The sequence below is a fragment of the Salmo salar genome, chromosome 16, assembly GCF_965601325.2.
Source record: "Salmo salar chromosome 16, fSalSal1, whole genome shotgun sequence".
NCBI classification, from domain to species: Eukaryota; Metazoa; Chordata; class Actinopteri; order Salmoniformes; family Salmonidae; genus Salmo; species Salmo salar.
In genome coordinates, this window is record NC_138306.1 from 44,697,434 (window position 1) to 44,717,858 (window position 20,425).

The window sequence follows — 20,425 nt, forward strand, 5'->3', positions numbered from 1 at the left end:
TTCAGACGTGTGTTCATTATCTTCCAATCATAATTATATTGATAGTAAACTCTTCTAGTTGATAGCAATTGATTTTATTTAACAACAATAAAAGTAGATTTTGTCATTAATATCAATCAATCAATAGATCCATCCTCCTTCCTTTGTATTTGTGTAAACGTCAATCGTTCGTGCTCAACGCAGTTACGTTGTGTGGCGCTAGGAAGTTCGTCACTGTTTGGAGTTCAGGCGCGTCTCGAGCTGTGTTTTCTGTTTAATTTCAGGTGCGGTTCGAATTTTGTTTAGGTTCAAATCTGACTCGAAGCAGAAACTGATCGCAAATATCAGCTTGGATAAACATATCATCGAGGATCTTGATCATATTCATCACTGCACCGGAGTCGGTTTAGTCAGCGCAACTTGTGTCGAGATGAGTGTGGAGGCGTACGGGCCGAGTTCTCAAACGCTCACCTTCCTGGACACGGAGGAAGCGGAGCTACTTGGGGCTGATACCCAGGGCTCGGAGTACGAGTTTACCGATTTTACACTCCCCAGCCAGACGCAAACTCAAGGCCAAACCCAGAGTCAGCTGGACAATCAGGTTTGTATTCTTCATGTGAAACTAGCCAATCGTGCATGCTTGCCCTCCATCAATTCCTACAACTGCTAACGCTAGCTAGCTAACGTTACTGTTAGCCAGCTAGCTACTACTAGCCATGTTCGCTCACTGGCTAACTAGTTAACTCGTGTTTGCTAACATACACTGGTAAATTGTCAACTATGACTATGTAGCAATCACTGCTGGCTGACTAGTATTACAAAATGAGCTATAACTAGCTAACTTCAGCAGTATTATTTAGCTATCAAACCACCTTGTCTGCCAACTCGTAACGTTAGAAATCCACAACCATTGACTTCATCCTCTCAAATGAGGCCAAAAACATATGCTAAATGTTGGTAATGCTTAAAGTGCAAACTAGTTTGTTATCCAACAACAGTACCAATGAATGTGTGGATAACGAGTTCTGCAGTAATTCCTAGTCTTCCTCAAGTAATTGACTGGTAACATACAAATTCGTCAACAAATAAAAAGTTAGGTATGTTGTTACACCCACCGTAAGAAACTTCAAAGTTCATAGTAGTGGCAAAGGAAATATGTCTCTACCTAGTGCCATAGCGATGCCTCCATGTTTTTGGCATTGTTGCAATCCTAATTCAACCATGTTCCATCTGTAGGTGAATGGTCCTGATGAAGGGCTTCACAATGGAGGAGTCGATGATGTGGCCAAGGCGAGCCAACTCCTTGCTGAGTTGAACTTCGAGGAGGATGAAGAAGACACCTATTACATCAAAGACCTCCCACTGCATGCTTGCAGGTAGGAGAGCGAGCCAAACACTTGATTACTAATTTGTACAATTGTCCCACAGTATCAGAATGTTAAACAGCCATCACTAACATTGAGTGGCTGCTGCCAACATACTGACTCTAATCTCTAGCCACTTTAATAATAAAAAATTGGATTAATAAATGTATCACTAGTCACTTTAAACAATGCCACTTTATATAATGTTTACATACCCTACATTACTCATCTCATATGTATATACTGTACTCTACTGCATCTTGCCTATGCCGTTTTGCCATCGCTCATCCATATATTTATATGTACATATTCTTATTCATTCCTTTATACTTGTGTGTATAAGTTGTTGTGAAATTGTTAGAATACTTGTTAGATATTACTGCACGGTCAGAACTAGATGCACAAACATTTCGCTACACTCGCATTAACATTGCTAACCATGTGTATGTGACAAATAAAATGTGATTTGATTAGTTGAATTGTTATAGGAACATATGGACAAACACTTTTATACATGCAACACCCTACTAACTAAGATTTAGAGTTTGCTAATAAGGTAACATATTCCCTTTTTGTAATTTCAAAATATTTCAACTCTGTTATTGCTTTCTGTGCGCTGCACCCAATACATATGTATGTCATAGAAGGGCCTTTTGCTATGTTTATTTTTTCAGTTACTGTGGCATCCATGATCCTGCATCTGTGGTGTACTGCAACACAAGCAAGAAGTGGTTCTGCAATGGACGTGGTAATACATCTGGCAGGTATGCAACACTCCAGTGTCTCATACACTAAAAATGTGTATTCATAACATGCACTTGTATTTATTATAGATCCCCATTAGCTGCTGCCAAGGCAGCATCTACTCTTCCTGGGCTCCAGCAAAATTAAGGCAGTTTATACAATTTTGAAAGCATTACAATACATTCACAGATTTCACAGCACACTGTGTGCCCTCAGGCCCCTACTCCATCACTACCACATATCTACAGTACAAAATCCCTGTGTACGTGTGTATGCATCTGTCTGCCTATGTTTGTTGCTTCAGTCCCGCTGTTCCATAAGGTGCATTTTTATATATATATATATATATTTTTTAATCTAATTTTACCACGTCAGTTACTTGATGTGGAATAGAGCCATGACTGCATGGATATCTATGTAATATAGTGCACTTCCCATAGTCTGTTCTGGCCTTGGACTGTGAAGAGACCTTTTGTGGGTTATGCATGGGTGTCCGAGCTGTGCGCCAGTAGTTCAGACAGACTGCTCGGTGCATTCAACATGTCAATACGTCTCATAAATACAAGTAGTGATAAAGTCAATCTCTCCTCCACTTTGAGCCAGGAGAGATTGACATGTATATTATTCATATTAGCTCTGTGTTCATCCAAGGGCCAGCCGTGCTGCCCTGTTCTGAGCCAATTGCAATTTTCTTAAGTCCCTTTTTGTGGCACCTGACCACACGACTGAACAGTAGTCCAGGTGCAACAAAACTAGGGCCTGTAGGACCTGCCTTGTTGATAGTGTTGTTAAGAAGGCAGAGCAGCGCTTTATTATGGACATACTTCTCCCCATCTTAGCTACTGTTGTATCAATATGTTTTGACCATGACAGTTTACAATCCAGGGTTACTACAAGCAGGTTAGTCACCTCAACTTGCTCAATGTCCACATTATTCATTATGAGATTTAGTTGAGGTTTAGTGACTGATTTGTCCCAAATATAATGCTTTTAGTTTTAGAAATATTTAACTTATTCCTTGCCACCCACTCTAAAACTAACTGCAACTCTTTGTTATGTGTTGCAGTAATTTCAGTTGCTGTAGTAGCTGACATTTATAGTGTTGAGATATCCAGGGGGCTTTACTATTCTTAGTTAGCGGAATGACTTTTGCTTCCCTCCATGCCTGGGGGCACATACGTTTTAGTAGGCTTACATTGAAAATATGGCAAATAGGAGTGGCAATATCGTCTGCTGTTATCCTCAGTAATTTTCCATCCAAGTTGTCAGACCCCGGTGGCTTGTCCTTGTTGATAGACAACACATTTTTTTTGACCTCTTCCACACTCACTTTACTGAATTCAAAATTACAATGCTTGTCTTTTCATCATTTGGTCAGATATACTTGGATGTGTAGTGTCAGTGTTTTGTTGCTGGCATGTCATGCCTAACTTTGCTAATCTTGCCAATGAAAAATAAAAAAAAAAATCATTAAAGTAGTTGGCAATAACAGTTGGTTTTGTGATGAATGATTCATCTGATTCAATGAATGATGGAGCTTAGTTAGCTTTTTCCCCCAAAATATAATTTAAGGTGATCCAAAACTTTTTACCATCATTCTTGGTCGTTTATGTTTATTTCATAGTGTAGTTTCTTCGTCTTTTTATTCAGTTTAGTCACATGATTTCTCAATTTGCAGTACGTTTGCCAATCGATTGTGTAGCCATTCCTTTTGCCTCATCCCTCTCAACCATACCATTTTTCAATTCCTTATCAATACACAGCGATTTGAGTCATTTTCTTAATAGTTGCATGCTTATTAGTATCTGGAGTAAGCAATTTATTAAGTGAAGTATCTGATTGCTCCTCATTACACACCACAGACCAACAAATATTCTTTGCATCAACAACATAGGAATCACTACAAAATGTATTGTATCACCTCTTATACACTATATTAGGCCCAGCCTTCAGAACTTTGGTTTTCCTAGATATGGATACTATATTGTGATCACTACATCTGATGGATACTGCTTTCAAGCTAATTTCTGCAGCATTAGTAAAGATGTGATCAATACATGTTGATGATTTCATTCATTCGTGTGCTGTTTGTAACTACCCTGGTAGGTTAACTGATAACCTGAACCAGGTTACAGTCACTGGTTACAGTTTGAAGCTTTTTCTTGAGTGGGCAGCTTGATGAAAGCCAGTCAATATTTAAATCACCTAGAAAATATACCTCTCGGTTGATGTCACATACATTATCAAGCATTTCACACAGGTTATCCAGATACTGACTGTTAGCACTTGGTGGTCTATAGCAGCTTCCCACCAGAATGGGCTTTAGGTGAGGCAGATGAACCTGTAGCCGTATTAGTTCAACAGTATTTAGCATGATATCCTCTCATCTTTACAGGAATGTGGTTATGAATATAAGCAGCAACACCTCCACCATTGGCATTTCTGTCTTTTTTTGTAAATGTTATAACCATGTATTGCTACCACTGTATCATCAAATGTATTATCTAAGGGAGGTTCAGAAACAATCAGAATATGAATATAATCTTTTACTAGCATGTTATTGATTTCATGAACCTTGTTTCTTAAGCTACATATGTTAATGTGGGCTATTTTGAGCACTCCGCTTACATGCGTGTGCAAGTAAGTTGATACTCTCCCATGCTCTCATTCAGTCACATAGTGAACCACTTGGTGAGAGCCAAATGCAAAGAGGTGACTCTGCACAAAGATGGACCACTGGGTGAGACGGTGCTGGAGTGCTACAACTGTGGCTGTCGCAACGTCTTCCTCCTGGGCTTCATCCCCGCCAAGGCCGACTCGGTGGTGGTGCTGCTGTGCAGGTGTGTACAATCAGATGAATAAGGGGGAATGGTGGCTAACAGTGGGTGTGATGTGATGGACTGATTCTGCATGTGTGATTACCATAGATTTGACAGTATGTGTATTGCCATAGATACCATGATTTAAACGTAAGTATGTCATATTTTGGCAAGAGAGCAACACAACCATCTGTCCATGGACAGACTTTCGATAACGCGAATATATGTTGACAGTATTCATATGTTTGTGCTACTAGGCAGCCATGTGCCAGTCAGAGCAGCCTGAAGGACATCAACTGGGACAGCTCCCAGTGGCAGCCGCTGATCCAGGACCGCTGCTTCCTGTCCTGGCTGGTGAAGATCCCCTCGGAGCAGGAGCAGCTCCGGGCCCGCCAGATCACCGCCCAGCAGATCAACAAGCTGGAGGAGCTCTGGAAGGTACTAGGCTGGCTTAACCTATCCAGAGCCATCAAGTAGACATAGCTTAACCTCAGAAATAATCATAAAACACCACAGCATCTGACATACTGGGTGGGGGGCAACCAAATTAGGCAGGGGAAGCCCCCACCTATCAGTAGCTGTCGGAGAAAGCAGTCAGTGTTCCCATATATGGACGTGAATGAAAGCATGAACTTGTGCATCATCCTCTCGTCTCAGGATAATCCCACAGCCACTCTGGAGGACCTGGAGAAGCCCGGCGTAGACGAGGAGCCCCAGCATGTGCTGCTGCGCTACGAGGATGCCTACCAGTACCAGAACATCTTCGGCCCCCTCGTCAAGCTGGAGGCTGACTACGACAAGAAGCTGAAAGAGTCCCAGGTACAGCCTCCACATCCCCCTTAGATAATCCCTTAACTCCCCTTTAAGTCAACATAAGGGCAGTCACAAATGCATCTACTGTGCCACGGCCTACTATAACGTACACATTCTATGCAATATAAGTTTACTTATGTCTTGTGTGAGGTGAAATTATAATGGTGGAAACCTTGCTGTAACCCTGCCAAATTTATGAAATCAGTGAAAATGTTCAGGGAAGGATGCAAGTTCAAAGAAACATAAATTGTACTTGAACATAGCAGGGTGGCTGAGTTGTTTTTTTATGTAGCTAATGACAGTATGACTAATTTGTTAGACTTTTTTTTCTCCCTTTGTTCTCATCTATAACTCTTCACAGACCCAAGATAATATAACGGTCAGGTGGGACCTGGGGCTAAATAAAAAGCGGATTGCCTATTTCTCCTTGCCCAAGACGGATTCAGGTGGTAATTATTTCAATGGACTTTTCTGTCTACCAGTGGTTCTGTTGTGCATAGAGAACCCACACATCCCATACCTGCATCCCCAGTGGTGTGTGTGTGTTTTTGTGCTGGCCGTTTTGTGTACGGTATTGTATTTTGTCCTCCACCTTGCAACCATTATTCATATCTTTTTGGATGTACTGTAGGTTTGAGCAAAGTGTTTCTAACTTCTCTGTTGTGGTTGTTTGCACAGACATGCGGCTGATGCAAGGAGATGAGATATGTCTGCGCTACAAAGGAGAGCTGGCCCCACTCTGGAAGGGCATCGGCCATGTCATCAAAGTCCCAGACAGTATCCTTTAACTGAGAGATCATTCTGAAGAAAAACACATTTTCTTCACAGTGGTTGCTCATCCCTACCTTTTTGATCTCAAAGTGTTCCCTTTTTTAGCAAATAGGATCCACCTCTCCATCTTTCCTTTTCCATGATGGGGTCAGGGGAAAAAGTTGTTTTGCGTCTCAACTCGTCAGCCAATCTGAACAATCTCAATGTCTCAAACGAAAACTCGTTTTTTGGTCGCCATTGCAAAACGTGAGGTAAGCAGTCTGATGCTAGCCACGTTATTGGGTTGTAACGTTTAAAGCCTTGCATAAAGAAATCATATTTTATTGGGAGATAGTTAAAGAGCTAGTCTACCGTAGCACTCCCTTCGGAGAGGCCCATCCAGGGGTTATCACCCCTCTAGATTGTATCTGATGTATGCTAATGTTGGGAAAATCTACAGTTTTGTAGACCTTTCATCCCTACTATTAACCCCGTTCAAGGGGAGAGAAAAAAACCATCTTTTTCTTTCTAACATTCCACAAAGAAAGGCTATTTTGCTGTACTTATTTCCTTAGCACCCTTTGTGAAAGACTATGGAGATGAGATTGCTATAGAATTGCGCAGCAGTGTTGGAGCTCCTGTGGAAATACCCCACAACTTCCAGGTGGATTTTGTGTGGAAGTCCACTTCCTTTGACAGGTACGACAAGCAGATCAGAATATTTAATCAGTTCTACTTTGGTTTTTGATGCTCTGATGTTCTTAACGTGACTTGATTTCCAGAGAGTACTGATTGCACAGCTAAAGCTGCATTTCACACGAATTATCACCAACATAAATTCTGTTGGTTATATATTAAAGAATTGAATGAATAAGACATGATATAAAGGTACTAGCTTGTATTATTGTTAACCACATCACTCTTTATCTCCACTATAACCCACTGGGTTTCAGAATGCAGAGTGCCCTGAAGACCTTTGCTGTGGACGAGACATCCGTGTCAGGCTACATCTATCACAAGCTGCTGGGCCACGAGGTGGAGGATGTCATCATCAAGTGTCAGTTGCCCAAACGCTTCACTGCACAGGGCCTGCCTGACCTCAATCACTCTCAGGTCTGACCCCCACTCCAAACACCTCACTGACTTGACCCCACCTGACCGTAGGGCCTGACACTTTTGAATTTCTAACCAATTAGTTTTAGTGAATTAATGATTAGAAAAGGAAGACATTTCCTCATGATAGTAATGTAGTCTTATAATCAAGAGGAACTTCATCTGGAGTTAAATGTTCATTTCCTGTACTTCCATGTGCTTGTCTTTATGCGCAACGTTCACAAGTGTTTTGGCTTTGATTTGTGTGTTAAAATAGGTGTATGCTGTGAAGACTGTGCTGCAGAGACCCCTCAGTCTTATCCAAGGCCCCCCCGGCACTGGGAAAACGGTCACCTCTGCCACCATAGTGTACCACCTCGCCAGGCAGGGCAATGGGTAAGGCAGTTCACACTCAGAATCTCACATCCTCATTATGTATTTGTTAAAAGCAAGTCATTTTAGCGGAAGCTCTTATCCAGAGCAACTTAAAGGTAGGCTATGTACAAGAAGGCTAAACATCAAAGAAAACTATGAAAGTACGCTATGGTATCTGCTCGTTGTCATTGCACTCTGCATTCATCCGTTGTGTGTTTGGTTCTGCAGGCCCGTGCTGGTGTGTGCTCCCAGTAACATCGCAGTGGACCAGCTGACTGAGAAGATCCACATGTCGGGCCTGAAGGTGGTCAGGCTGTGTGCTAAAAGCAGAGAAGCCATCGACTCCCCTGTCTCCTTCCTGGCCCTGCACAACCAGATCCGCAACATGGACAGGTGGGGCATGCTGGGAAATTAAGTCCTTTTTTTGCACTGTCTGAACTTGAATTGTACTGCCATAGTGGTGCTGTCATAATCACTCCTGTTAATACCTTTAGCAATGTATTAGCCTTGTTTAAATATCAAATAATGAAGAAAAGGGAAGGATGCATTTGTTAACTGCTTCAATAGAACCATTGAATAGTTCTGCCAGATTTGCTAACAGGGGTCATGCTTAGTTTTCTGTCCTTGCCAAGTGTTACTTTTTAATATAATAACTGTAAGTCTATGTGTTGCTAATGACTCAACATGCTGTGTCTACTGTGACCCCCAGTATGCCAGAGCTCCAGAAGCTGCAGCAGCTGAAGGATGAGACCGGGGAGCTGTCGTCCGCTGATGAGAAGCGCTACCGGGCCCTGAAGCGCACCGCTGAGAGAGAGCTGCTCATGGTGAGGAGGACACTTCACACTACCACTTTTGTCGCCCAATAAGCCACAGCAGTTACAACAGTCTTATGAGAACAGTACTGCAAGTCCTGTGATGTAGAATGTTTTTTGACCTAGTGACGATATGGGTTCCCCATTCCTCTAATTTTAAACCAACTCATAACCTGTTTGCCACTGTCCCTCATTAGAATGCAGATGTGATCTGCTGTACCTGTGTCGGGGCAGGAGACCCCCGCCTGGCCAAGATGCAGTTCCGCTCCATCCTAATCGATGAGAGCACCCAGGCCACCGAGCCAGAGTGCATGGTGCCCGTGGTCCTGGGTGCCAAGCAGGTACACACAAAAACAACTATTTATGCTTAAGATTGGTTCAATCCCAATGTTCTTTGCATGGACATGTTTTGACAAAAAGTGTCAATGGTTCAACTCAGTCAATTTTTATGTGACCTACTCAATCCCGACTTTAAAAAAAATTTGAGCCAAAGAAATGGACATGGTCTGTTTAAAAGACTGTACCAGACAATGTAATTTCCCAGTGTTGATTTCACTACAGCTCGAGAGAGGCTAAACATTTCTGGTTAATTGTCATTTAATCGTTAACTCCCCCTCCACAGCTCATTCTGGTAGGAGACCACTGCCAGCTGGGCCCAGTAGTGATGTGTAAGAAGGCAGCCAAGGCGGGCCTGTCCCAGTCTCTGTTTGAGCGTCTGGTGGTGCTGGGCATCAGGCCCATCCGTCTGCAGGTGCAGTACCGCATGCACCCGGCCCTCAGCGCTTTCCCCTCCAACATCTTCTACGAGGGCTCCCTGCAGAACGGAGTCACCGCTGGTGAGTTAATGTTTTTACCAGGCTTCTTGCTCATATTATAGCTTTTGAATTGGTCATGTGTACAACAATAATTAACTTATTATTAGCAATGTACTGGTGCCTAGTGCCTACTAACATTTCCCCACAAAATATACAGAAGAGCAACTACAAAAGTTTCTGTAGAAACCATGTTTGTTTGCAATCTAGAAGTAGCAGTGTATGGATTCAAGCAGTGTTTCAGATACCAATGGGTTTCTGTTCAAACACTGAGTTTCAAACACTTACTCTACTGCGGAAGTTTAAAATTAGGCCACTCTGAAATCTTCTGTAACTCTACTCTAACTCGAAGTGTATTGCTTTTCGGCACATATTTGCTGCCAATTTAGGTTTGTTCACAATCTCCCTGGCTTATTGAAGACGAAGTGCCGTACTAACCATGTTGACAATGCATTTTTTTTCTGGGCAGCTGATCGCATCAAGAAAGGCTTTGACTTCCAGTGGCCACAGCCAGACAAACCCATGTTCTTCTATGTGACTCAAGGCCAGGAGGAAATCGCTAGCTCTGGAACATCCTACCTGAACAGGTACGCCTCACAGTCCAGTCAAGGTTCATCTCAAAGTATCAACAGCATTGTAAAGTCCATGGAGAATAAGAGCACCTCCTCCCAGTTGCCCACTGCCCTGAGGCTAGGAAACACTGTCACCACCGATGAAATTATCGATTATCGTAGATTTTCTACGGCTGGCCATGCTTTCCACCTGGCTACTCCTACCCCGGCCAACAGCTCTGCACCTCCCGCAGCTCTGCACCCCCCCCCCCCCCCCCCCCGCTTCTCCTTCACCCAAATCTAGACAGCTGATGTTCTGAAAGAGCGGCAAAATCTGGATCCGCCTCCATTGTTGCAACCCCTATTGCTAGCCTGTTCAACCCCTCTTTTGTATCATCTGAGATCCCTGAAGATTGGAAAGCTGCCGCAGTCATCCCCCTCTTCAAAGGGGGAGACACTCTAGACCCAAACGGTTATAGACCTATATCCATCCTGCCCTGCCTTTCTAAAATCTTCAAAAGCCAAGTTAACAAACAGATCGCCGACCATTTTGAATCCCACCGTACCTGCTCCACTATGCAATCTGGTTTCTGAGCTGGTCATGGGTGCACCTCAGCCACGCTCAAGGTCTTAAACTATATCATAACCGCCATCGATAAAAGACAGTACTGTGCAGCCGTCTTCATCGACCTGGCTAAGGCTTTCGACTCTGTCAATCACCACATTCTTATCGGCAGACTCAATAGCCTTGGTTTCTCAAATTACTGCCTCGCCTGGTTCACTAACTACTTCTCAGACAGAGTTCAGTGTGTCAAATCGGAGGGCATGTTGTCCGGACCTCTGCCAGTCTCTATGGGGGTGCCACAGGGTTCAATTCTCAGGTCGACTCTTTCCTCTGTATATATTAATGATGTCGCTCTTGCTGCTGGTGATTCTCTGATCCACCTCTACGCAGACGACACCATTCTGTCTACTTCTGGCCCTTCTTTGGACACTGTGTTAACAAACCTCCGAACAAGCTTCAATGCCATACAACACTCCTTCCGTGGCCTCCAACTGCTCTTAAATGCTAGTAAAACTAAATGCATGCTCTTCAACAGATTGCTGCCCGCACCTGCACGCCCAATTAGCATCACTACTCTGGACGGTTCTGGCTTAGAATATGTGGACAACTACAAATACCTAGGTGTCTGGTTAGACTGTAAACTCTCCTTCCAGACTCACATTAAGCATCTCCAATCCAAAATTAAATCTAGAATAAGCTTCCTATTTCGTAACAAGCCTCCTTCACTCATGCTGCCAAACATACCCTCGTAAAACTGACTATCCTACCGAACCTTGACTTCGCAGATGTCATTTACAAAATAGTCTCCAACACTCTACTCAGCAAAGTGGATGCAGTCTATCACAGTGCCTTCCGTTTTGTCACCAAAGCCCCATATACTACCTACCACTGTGACCTGTATGCTCTCTTTGGCTGACCCTCACTACATATTCGTCGCCAAACCCACTGGCTCCAGGTCATCTATAAGTCTTTGCTAGGTAAAGCCCTGCCTTATCTCAGCTCACTGGTCACCATAGCAACACCCATCCGTAGCACTCGCTCCAGAAGGTATATTTCACTGGTGATCCCCAATGCCAACACCTCCTTGGACCGCCTTTCCTTCCAGTTCTCTGCTGCCAATGACTGGAACAAATTGCAAAAATCACTGAAGCTGGAGACTATTATCTTCCTCTCTAATTTTAAGCATCAGCTGTCAGAGCAGCTTACTGATCACTGTACCTGTACACAGCCAATCTGTAAATAGCACACCCAACTACCTCATCCCCATATTATATTTATACACTGCTCAAAAAAATAAAGGGAACACTAAAATAACACATCCTAGATCTGAATGAATGAAATAATGTTATTAACTACTTTTTTCTTTACATAGTTGAATGTGCTGACAACAAAATCACACAAAAATAATCAATGAAAATCCAATTTATCAACCCATGGAGGTCTGGATTTGGAGTCACACTCAAAATTAAAGTGGAAAACCACACTACAGGCTGATCCAACTTTGATGTAATGTCCTTAAAACAAGTCAAAATGAGGCTCAGTAGTGTGTGTGTGGCCTCCACGTGCCTGTATGACCTCCCTACAACGCCTGGGCATGCTCCTGATGAGGTGGCGGATGGTCTCCTGAGGGATCTCCTCCCAGACCTGGACTAAAGCATCCGCCAACTCCTGGACAGTCTGTGGTGCAACGTGGCGTTGGTGGATGGAGCGAGACATGTCCCAGATGTGCTCAATTGGATTCAGGTCTGGGGAACGGGCGGGCCAGTCCATAGCATCAATGCCTTCCTCTTGCAGGAACTGCTGACACACTCCAGCCACATGAGGTCTAGCCTTGTCTTGCATTAGGAGGAACCCAGGGCCAACCGCACCAGCATATGGTCTCACAAGGGGTCTGAGGATCTCATCTCGGTACATAATGGCAGTCAGGCTACCTCTGGCGAGCACATGGAGGGCTGTGCGGCCCCCCCAAAGAAATGCCACCCCACACCATGACTGACCCACCGCCAAACCGGTCATGCTGGAGGATGTTGCAGGCAGCAGAACGTTCGCCACGGCGTCTCCAGACTCTGTCACGTCTGTCACATGTGCTCAGTGTGAACCTGCTTTCATCTGTGAAGAGCACAGGGCGCCAGTGGCGAATTTGCCAATCTTGGTGTTCTCTGGCAAATGCCAAACGTCCTGCACGGTGTTGGGCTGTAAGCACAACCCCCACCTGTGGACGTCGGGCCCTCATACCACCCTCATGGAGTCTGTTTCTGACCGTTTGAGCAGACACATGCACATTTGTGGCCTGCTGGAGGTCATTTTGCAGGGCTCTGGCAGTGCTCCTCCTGCTCCTCCTTGCACAAAGGCGGAGGTAGCGGTCCTGCTGCTGGGTTGTTGCCCTCCTACGGCCTCCTCCACGTCTCCTGATGTACTGGCCTGTCTCCTGGTAGCGCCTCCATGCTCTGGACACTACGCTGACAGACACAGCAAACCTTCTTGCCACAGCTCGCATTGATGTGCCATCCTGGATGAGCTGCACTACCTGAGCCACTTGTGTGGGTTGTAGACTCCGTCTCATGCTACCACTAGAGTGAAAGCACCGCCAGCATTCAAAAGTGACCAAAACATCAGCCAGGAAGCATAGGAACTGAGAAGTGGTCTGTGGTCACCACCTGCTGAACCACTCCTTTATTGGGGGTGTCTTGCTAATTGCCTATAATTTCCACCTGTTGTCTATTCCATTTGCACAACAGCATGTGAAATGTATTGTCAATCAGTGTTGCTTCCTAAGTGGACAGTTTGATTTCACAGAAGTGTGATTGACTTGGAGTTACATTGTGTTGTTTAATTGTTCCCTTTATTTTTTGGAGCAGTATATATATATTTTTTTTCTCCTTTGCACCCCAGTATCTCTACTTGCACTTTCATCTTCTGCTCATCTATCACTCCAGTGTTTAATTGCTAAATTGTATTTATTTCGCCACTACGGCCTATTTATTGCCTTAGCTCCCTAATCTAACTTAATTTGCTCACACTGTATATATACTTTTCTGTTGTTACTGACTGTATGTTTGTTTATTCCATGTGTAACTCTGTGTTGTTTGTGTCGCACTGCTTTGCTTTATCTTGGCCAGGTCGTAAATGAGAACTTGTTCTCAACTGGCCTACCTGGTTAAATAAAGGTGAAATAAAAAAATAATAATTGATTGCTATTTTGGAATGCAACTAGCGTATCTTTTGTTTGTTTGGAACTATTTGAACTACCATCCCCTTCTCCCCAGAACTGAGGCAGCTAATGTGGAGAAGATCACCACCAGGCTGCTGAAGGCTGGAGCCAAGCCTGACCAGATAGGCATCATCACCCCCTACGAGGGCCAGAGGTCCTACCTGGTGCAGTACATGCAGTTTAGCGGCTCCCTCCACACCAAGCTCTACCAGGTACAGCAGTATAGTTTAACTTACACTGTAAAAAAAATTAAAAAATACGGAGACAATTTGATTTATTTTTGTTGTCACTGTCTTCTCAAGAACATAATTTTGTCATATTGATTTGCTTTATTGTTCTGCAGGTGGTAGCAGATTTATAAAATCTCAAATCAATATTACGTTACTACTAATATGTCGCAACCTGTTGCATTTGACCAATGCATGCGTTACAAAACTGTTCTGTCCTCTTTTCTCTGCTGTCAGGAGGTTGAGATCGCCAGCGTGGACGCGTTCCAGGGCAGGGAGAAAGACTTCATCATTCTGTCATGCGTCCGAGCCAACGAGCATCAGGGCATCGGCTTCCTCAACGACCCGCGCCGTCTCAACGTGGCCCTCACCAGAGCCAAGTAAGCATCTGGACCTTTAGTCTTCATTCTCACCACAGCTTCTCTGGAAGGATTAATAATAATCGTAATAGTGGTTCAGCAGCAATACGTGATTAATTTAGAAGCGATTCATGTGTAAATCCATTTTATATCATGTATGAATCAATTTGACCCATGACCCCCCCCCCCCCCAACCCCCCTTCTTCGATGGGTATAGCGGCTCGGCCTGCGAGGTTGTTTCCCTCAGAAATATTAATGACTACCTCTGATTTAGACTGTAATTATTGACCATTTTGACTGTCATGTTTACCCTTCCTGTCGATGTGAATGTAGACAATGCAAACGCATTGGTCAAAGATCTTGTCACCGAAGTACAAATGCCTGCAACACTTAATGGTTCATTCTATGATAGCAGATTAAAGGCAATCTCCCACTGACCAGTGTTGTATATTGTGTAACGCATGTTTTCAGGTATGGGGTGATCATTGTGGGCAACCCCAAGGCCCTGTCCAAGCAGCCTCTGTGGAACCACCTGCTCAACTACTACAAGGAGCAGAAGGTTCTGGTGGAGGGACCCCTCAACAACCTGCGAGAGAGCCTGATGCAGTTCAGCAAGCCCCGCAAGCTGGTCAACGCCATTAACCCTGTGAGTTATTACACACACACACACACACACACACACACACACACACCCTATGTGTGGGAGTGTACAGCTGACATATGTTTTCAGTGTGGTTATTTATCCCTAGTCCCATATACATGTTATTTAGTCATACTTTTAACACTTCTTCCCCAGTAACATTTGTAACACTTTTTCTCAGTTACACTCTGAACTCCGTAACACTTTTGTTGGCCAATATGTTACGACAAAAGAACAGCAGTGCTTCTGCGTTTTTCCTGGGTATTGAACCCATGTCTGTGTTCCAGGGAGCCCGGTTCATGAGCACTGCCATGTATGACGCCCGCGAGGCTCTCATTCCTGGGTCTGCCTACGATCGCAGCAGCGCAGGTCAGTGGAAAAGTACCTCTTTAATCATTGTTTTATAATGTGTTAACTTTGTTCTGTACCTCCTTCAATAGCTGCTAACATTTTCACACCTAGACATCCTCTTCATATAGGCTAATGCATGGGCAGTGCCATTGAGGACTTTCCTTTTGAAGTAGTCAACTGGGTGGGACTTCCTATGGGTTAAGGAAGGGTCATCAAGAGGGATCAGACAATGAATTAGGCTTTTGAGTAAAAGTTCCATAACTGCAGGTGACAGTAAATCGCCAATCTTGGCTTTTTACCTGTTCAAACAACACACTCCAGGTGGCAGTGTGCACCCTTTCAGTTTTACCAACTCATAGAAGTAGTAGAAGAAGAATACTGACCCTACTTCAGAATGGAGATGGCCTCAATGGCGCTGCTCATGCTCTCACAGACACCATAATGGGACAGATACAATGAAAAGTCCTATCATTTGGGCTCCCACGTGGCGCAGCAGTCTAAAGCACTGCATCTCAGTGCTTGAGGCGTCACTACAGACACCCTGGTTCGATTCCAGGCTGTATCACAACCGGCCGTGATTGGGAGATCCATAAGGCGGAGCACAATTGGCCAGTGTAGGCCGTCATTGTAAATAAGAATTTGTTCTTAACTGACTTGCCTAGTTAAATAAAGGTTACATTTAAAATAATTGCTACATGGAACAAATACAGTCTCCAGTGATGTGACCACTCACACATGCATGACTACTGTGACATGTTTCTTTCAACAGGGCGTCCATCCAACATGTACTTCCAAACCCACGACCAGATCGGCATGATTGGGGCCGGGCCAGCCCACATGGCAGCCATGAACATGCCTATTCCATTCAACTTGGTGATACCTCCCATGCCTCCGCCAGGCTACCTGGCCCAGGCTAACGGCCCTGCTGCAGGTGAGCAGGAAGCAAACGGCCATTATTCATTTTGTGCATATATTGACTGGTGGAATATTTATTTGTCCCTGTGAAGTTGGACAGTATCCAAATAATATCCAGTCTCTGTGTTCTACTTGGACCTTGGAGTTGCTTGACAGTGTGTCACTGTTGTGGTGATGGTATGTTACAGGGCTTTGGAGATGTCCTCGTACCCCTACTATTTCTCCTCTGCAATGCATGTTCACTGTTTGTTACTCTGTTTTGATAAGTGAGCTGACGTTAGTCTCTCTGCCACGCAGGTCGTGGTGGGGTGCTGAAGGGCAAAGCGGGGCGTGGCGGGCGCCAGAGGACCCGCGGCATGGGGAACCACAGTGGCAGTGGGCAAAGCAATGGGCCAAACAGCCAGGACGTGTCTTCCCAGCCCTTCTCCCAGGGGCCACTCACCCAGGGCTACATCACCATGAGCCAGCCCTCACAGATGAGCCAACCTGGCCTCTCCCAGCCTGAACTGTCCCAGGTAACAATACTGGCTTAAACTCCACTCTCTACTACCTCAGCTATACCAAATTAGACTGGCCTCGTACTCCTATGCCCAATCCCAAATCGCCCCCACACTGCAATTGTTGAGATCTGAGAGGATTAGATGGGTATAAATAACAATTTTAATAGCTTCACCTTGCCCAGTGGCTATATGTAATGTTTGTCATATTGCTTACACTAAACAAGAAGCCAGTATGGTAATCATAAAGTATCCAATATGATAATGGCGCCACCAGTGATTGGCTGGGTGAAGGTTCATTTTGCTGATATCATCTGATCCTCTCAGGGAAATGTTGGAAGAATTAGTGTGTTGTTTTATCTTGGACGTTATTGGGTGTTTCTCCTTCTGTTGTAACAGGACAGTTATCTAGGCGATGAGTTCAAGTCCCAGATCGACGTGGCTCTGTCGCAGGACTCGACTTACCAGGGTGAACGTGCATACCAACATGGTGGGGTGACTGGACTGTCACAGTACTAAAGTGTAAGATAACTATTCCCATTCCTCACAATACTAGAGTTGAATCAAGAACTGTTATTTATTTTGTCCTCTACTGCACAGTCTACAATGAGCTTCAGAAAATTGTTGGTGGAAGGCATTTTGAATATCCTTCTCATTTCCTTTTTTCAGGTTGTTGGAAGAGGAGCTAGGCTTGAGCTGAGCTTAGTTCATCAGCATTTTAATCTGGGTAATAATAAATAAAAAAATGGATACCTGTTTTCCTCTGCTACAACTGAAGCACCACCGTGTGAAATCAACGGGAGAGAGAAACCAACCAATCACGAGAGAGAAAGAAAGCGAAAGAAAGAACGGACGGCCAGGAAAAGCAAACGAGTGGGAGTGAGGGACCACTGCTGGCACATGGGGACGAGCACGAGAGGAAGGCGACAGCAGGCGCTCGAGCTGTCGTGAGGAAGACGAAACGGGAACGAAGAAACAAAATGAGGCACAACTCCCAATGAAAGATGCCCACCCACCCCCATCTCAACCCCTTCCCCACCTTCCCTTCAAACCTCACGCCTCTCTGAGGGCATGACCAGTTGTCCAGAGGACCTCTCTCTTTGAGCAGCGAACAGGGAAAGACAAGTTCTCAAGCAACTTGGCTGGGGGAGCGCATTCCGCTAACTCTCAAAAGCAGTTAATAGGAAAGTGGGGGGGGTACGGAACGCTTCAAGCAGGCAACATAGGAAATCCTCACCTCAAAGTTGATCGGTTGTCACACCCGTTGGATACCCAGACTCATTTGATTAGATTGATGTGGAGTAAGAGTGGCGGTGTCGATCCCGACTCGTAGACCTGAAATCTCATCAAATGACAGCAAGAGGAACACTTCACGTCGTCGTTCAATTTTGAGTTGAAAAGGTTTCTGCGCTAAAGTCTGATATTAAAGAACTTTTAATTGAAATGCCTTTGATTGCCTTGGGAACCATTGGCTTTTTCAACAGGTCTTTTCAGAAATAGGTGGTTTACTAGAAATCCGGGGGAGTTGAGTGGCATGGGGATTTCAGAGGAAAGTTTCTCAAGATGTGAGCTCTGGATCCGAGAGTAATCCTATATCATAATGACCAGCATTGAGGTATATTAACTCAATGTTATTTGAAGTTGCGGCAAAGGCCTTTTTGATCTTTTGAAAGTGGGGGTGACGTGAGATGTCGCCCACTATGCTACTGGGCGGATCATTTTCAATTTTTTTAAATGCTTTGTATGCTTAGATTGGCAGCGGCTTTGAAGTAACGCTTTACTCGGGGGAATTCCTTGTTGATGTAAAATCCGTCTGCATGAAACAAATTCCCATGCAAAGTGAAGACGGATATTAAGGAAAACTGATTTCCTCTATAGTCTACACACAATGTTGTGTCACTATTGAAGTTGCAAGAGATGGGTGGCTATGTGTGAAACAAAGAACAGGTAAGGTATAGCCAAGGTAGAAAGACGAGGCTTGTGAACTCCTTGAATGGATACAAATCCTTTGATTCTAGTTATTTTATTTAATATGGAATAGTGAATTGGGGTTCAAATTTGAATGTGAAATGCAGTCGCCCATAAAGAATGTTAGCTACATGACTAGAATTAAGTTGTCAAATCCAAAGCATTTGAAACCACTTCACACAATCCGTAAAATGACGACTGGTACTGATTTTCAGAGGTGACAAAGTGATTTCTCACATGGAAGAATGTGTACATCCGAATCAGTGGCCATAACTTCCTTTGATTATTTGCAGGGACAAAGCAGCACAAAACATGAATGTAGGTCAAAGCATGGTTGGCACTTTTAAGTGAAAGCAACCTAAGCCAGCATATACCAATTTATTAGAAAGAATCAGTGAACATGGCCAGTATGTTATGACCTTGAAACCACGCAATACTGGTTTCTCAAAGGACTAACTGATACAAGCCACCTTCTCTTAGGAGGTTGCCTGGCGGTTAAGAACATTGGGCCAGTAACCAAAAGGTTGATGGCTCAAATCCCTGAGCTGTATAGGGGAAAAATCTGTCTGTGCCCTGAAGCAAGGCTCTTAACCCCAATTGCTCCTGTAAGTTGCTCTGGATAAGAATGTCTGCTAAATGACAAAAATGTCAAATGAGTTCCCACCAAATCAGGAGAAGGGCTTTCCTTTTGTAACTTTGATTTTATGTGCGTTTTACATTTTTGGCTTCCCTGTAGTTTACCCATTGTAGCTGTTTACTCCAGATTCCTATGGCTCCAAACCCTCCATTCTTTCCCCTATGTGAATTCTAATGTAATCTATCCGCCCCCTAGCATTTCCTTTTTTGGCCCATTTGCTTGTGCACCATACATTTTTTTGTAGACAGCAACGTTTCACTTAAGTAGTTATCTGATGACAAAGGGTGGTGAAATAATGGTTTTATTTTTAGGTTTTAAATCAATCCCTGAAGGCAAAAGCCACAAACTATATTTGGGTATTTTTTTCATTAGTCCAACTGTTGATAGTCCCAAAAGTTAAGATATTGGACTTAATCAGTGTCACCGGCCACATCATTATGACATGCAAAACATTTTGGGACTGTCTCAACAGTGGACTAATAGATTTTCCCTTTAAATAAACTATCCATGGGACTTTTGTATTTAGAAATCGTCGTCTATCAGTTTTTAGAAATGTTTGGGTGCTTAGCACCAAATTGAGAATATTCATTTTAGCTCACAACCTTTGTCTTCCGATGTCCATAAATTTGTTTGTCATCACTTGACTTTGAATTTGTCAATCCAAAAGACATTGTATGACAATCATGCTGTCAAATAGCTAGTCGTGGTTGAAACATGCTTAGACGTTTGATTGACAATATCTATTGATTCCTTACATGTTTTAGGATATTTTAGTACGGTAATCTGCCTTCCTTCCCAGCATTTGAAAATCTGTGCACTTCATGGATTTGCAGGAACGAGTGTTTTATTTGCAGCGACGATTAATTCAAGACATTTCGCCTTATGATTCCTTTCTTGTAAAACATCAATAAAGTTTGCTTCTGTCAAAGGTTTTGATTTTTATG

General features: G+C 43.9%; 1 protein-coding gene across 2 annotated transcripts; it reads left to right on the forward strand.

Annotated features, from left to right (window-relative positions):
- The first annotated feature begins 182 nt into the window (after positions 1-182).
- LOC106573910 (regulator of nonsense transcripts 1) lies at positions 183-20,409 on the forward strand. 2 transcript variants are annotated; one of them, XM_014149362.3, is made up of 24 exons: positions 183-580; positions 1,216-1,355; positions 2,018-2,107; positions 4,760-4,927; positions 5,164-5,344; positions 5,564-5,725; positions 6,081-6,168; positions 6,398-6,496; positions 7,045-7,168; positions 7,423-7,582; positions 7,839-7,957; positions 8,165-8,329; positions 8,646-8,760; positions 8,946-9,089; positions 9,371-9,584; positions 10,030-10,147; positions 13,943-14,099; positions 14,352-14,494; positions 14,945-15,119; positions 15,401-15,482; positions 16,234-16,395; positions 16,677-16,894; positions 17,276-17,398; positions 17,546-20,409. In XM_014149362.3, exons 1-23 carry the CDS (start codon positions 410-412, stop codon positions 17,393-17,395), a joined length of 3,315 nt encoding a protein of 1,104 aa, XP_014004837.1. In that variant the 5' UTR covers positions 183-409; the 3' UTR covers positions 17,396-17,398; positions 17,546-20,409. The 2 variants fall into 2 exon arrangements, with proteins under 2 accessions (XP_014004837.1, XP_014004838.1); XM_014149363.3 differs by having other exon boundaries at positions 7,060-7,168.
- The last annotated feature ends 16 nt before the right edge of the window (positions 20,410-20,425 follow it).